The sequence below is a fragment of the Pterocles gutturalis genome, unplaced genomic scaffold, assembly GCF_000699245.1.
Source record: "Pterocles gutturalis isolate BGI_N339 unplaced genomic scaffold, ASM69924v1 scaffold28229, whole genome shotgun sequence".
Taxonomy (NCBI): Eukaryota; Metazoa; Chordata; class Aves; order Pterocliformes; family Pteroclidae; genus Pterocles; species Pterocles gutturalis.
Window position 1 is genome coordinate 9332 of NW_010129025.1, and position 604 is coordinate 9935.

The window sequence follows — 604 nt, forward strand, 5'->3', positions numbered from 1 at the left end:
ACCCCTGGAGAAAGCCATTGTCCCCCTGGATGCAGCCCTGAACAGCGGCTCTGGCTTTGAGGTTAGCCCCGTGTTAGGGATGTGGTTGGACAGGAGACCTCCAGAATGCCCTCCCCACTTAAATTACTTGTGAACAGGGTGGGAAATGGCTGGGCCCCCTCCTGCTTAGGCACGAGCTGCTGTTTCTCTGCTGGGAACAGTCCAGACCGCTTCTGCTGGGGCAGTGCAGTGCTCCAGGTCTCCACGAAGCTGCTGTTTCACCTCTTTGGTGGCCCCTGGTCAGGAGCAGGGCAGCGGAGCCAGGCGGCTGCGTGCTCAGGAGGATGCTCCGTGTTGGGGTGTGTTCCCGCAAGTCACCGCTGTCTTCTCCCTGCAGGTCCCCGCACCATCCCTGAGCGATGCTGAGATGCTGGAGCAGCTCACGTCCGGGGAGCCCCCAGTTCCACTCCAGGACGTGGGGCAGGCAGAGCACTAGCATCTGCTTGGAAGGGAGAACTTTCTTGTTTTGTCTAATCAAAGCTGGAAGTGATAGAGGAGAGGAGGAGAAGGGCTGGATGGCAGGCAAACGATTCCTCACGGCCATTTTGCTTTAGTCATTATTCAC

At 58.4% G+C, this 604-nt stretch overlaps 1 protein-coding gene across 1 annotated transcript in view; it reads left to right on the plus strand.

The window, feature by feature from the left end:
• ZDHHC9 (zinc finger, DHHC-type containing 9) overlaps positions 1-600 on the plus strand; it is a gene marked incomplete at its 5' end in the record, with an annotated part of 3707 nt that extends 3107 nt beyond the window's left edge. The window contains one exon of the mRNA XM_010079825.1: positions 377-600. Within this exon, the coding sequence (XP_010078127.1) occupies positions 377-475 (99 nt within the window). The remainder of the gene's footprint in view (positions 1-376) is intronic.
• Positions 601-604: the final 4 nt, after the last annotated feature.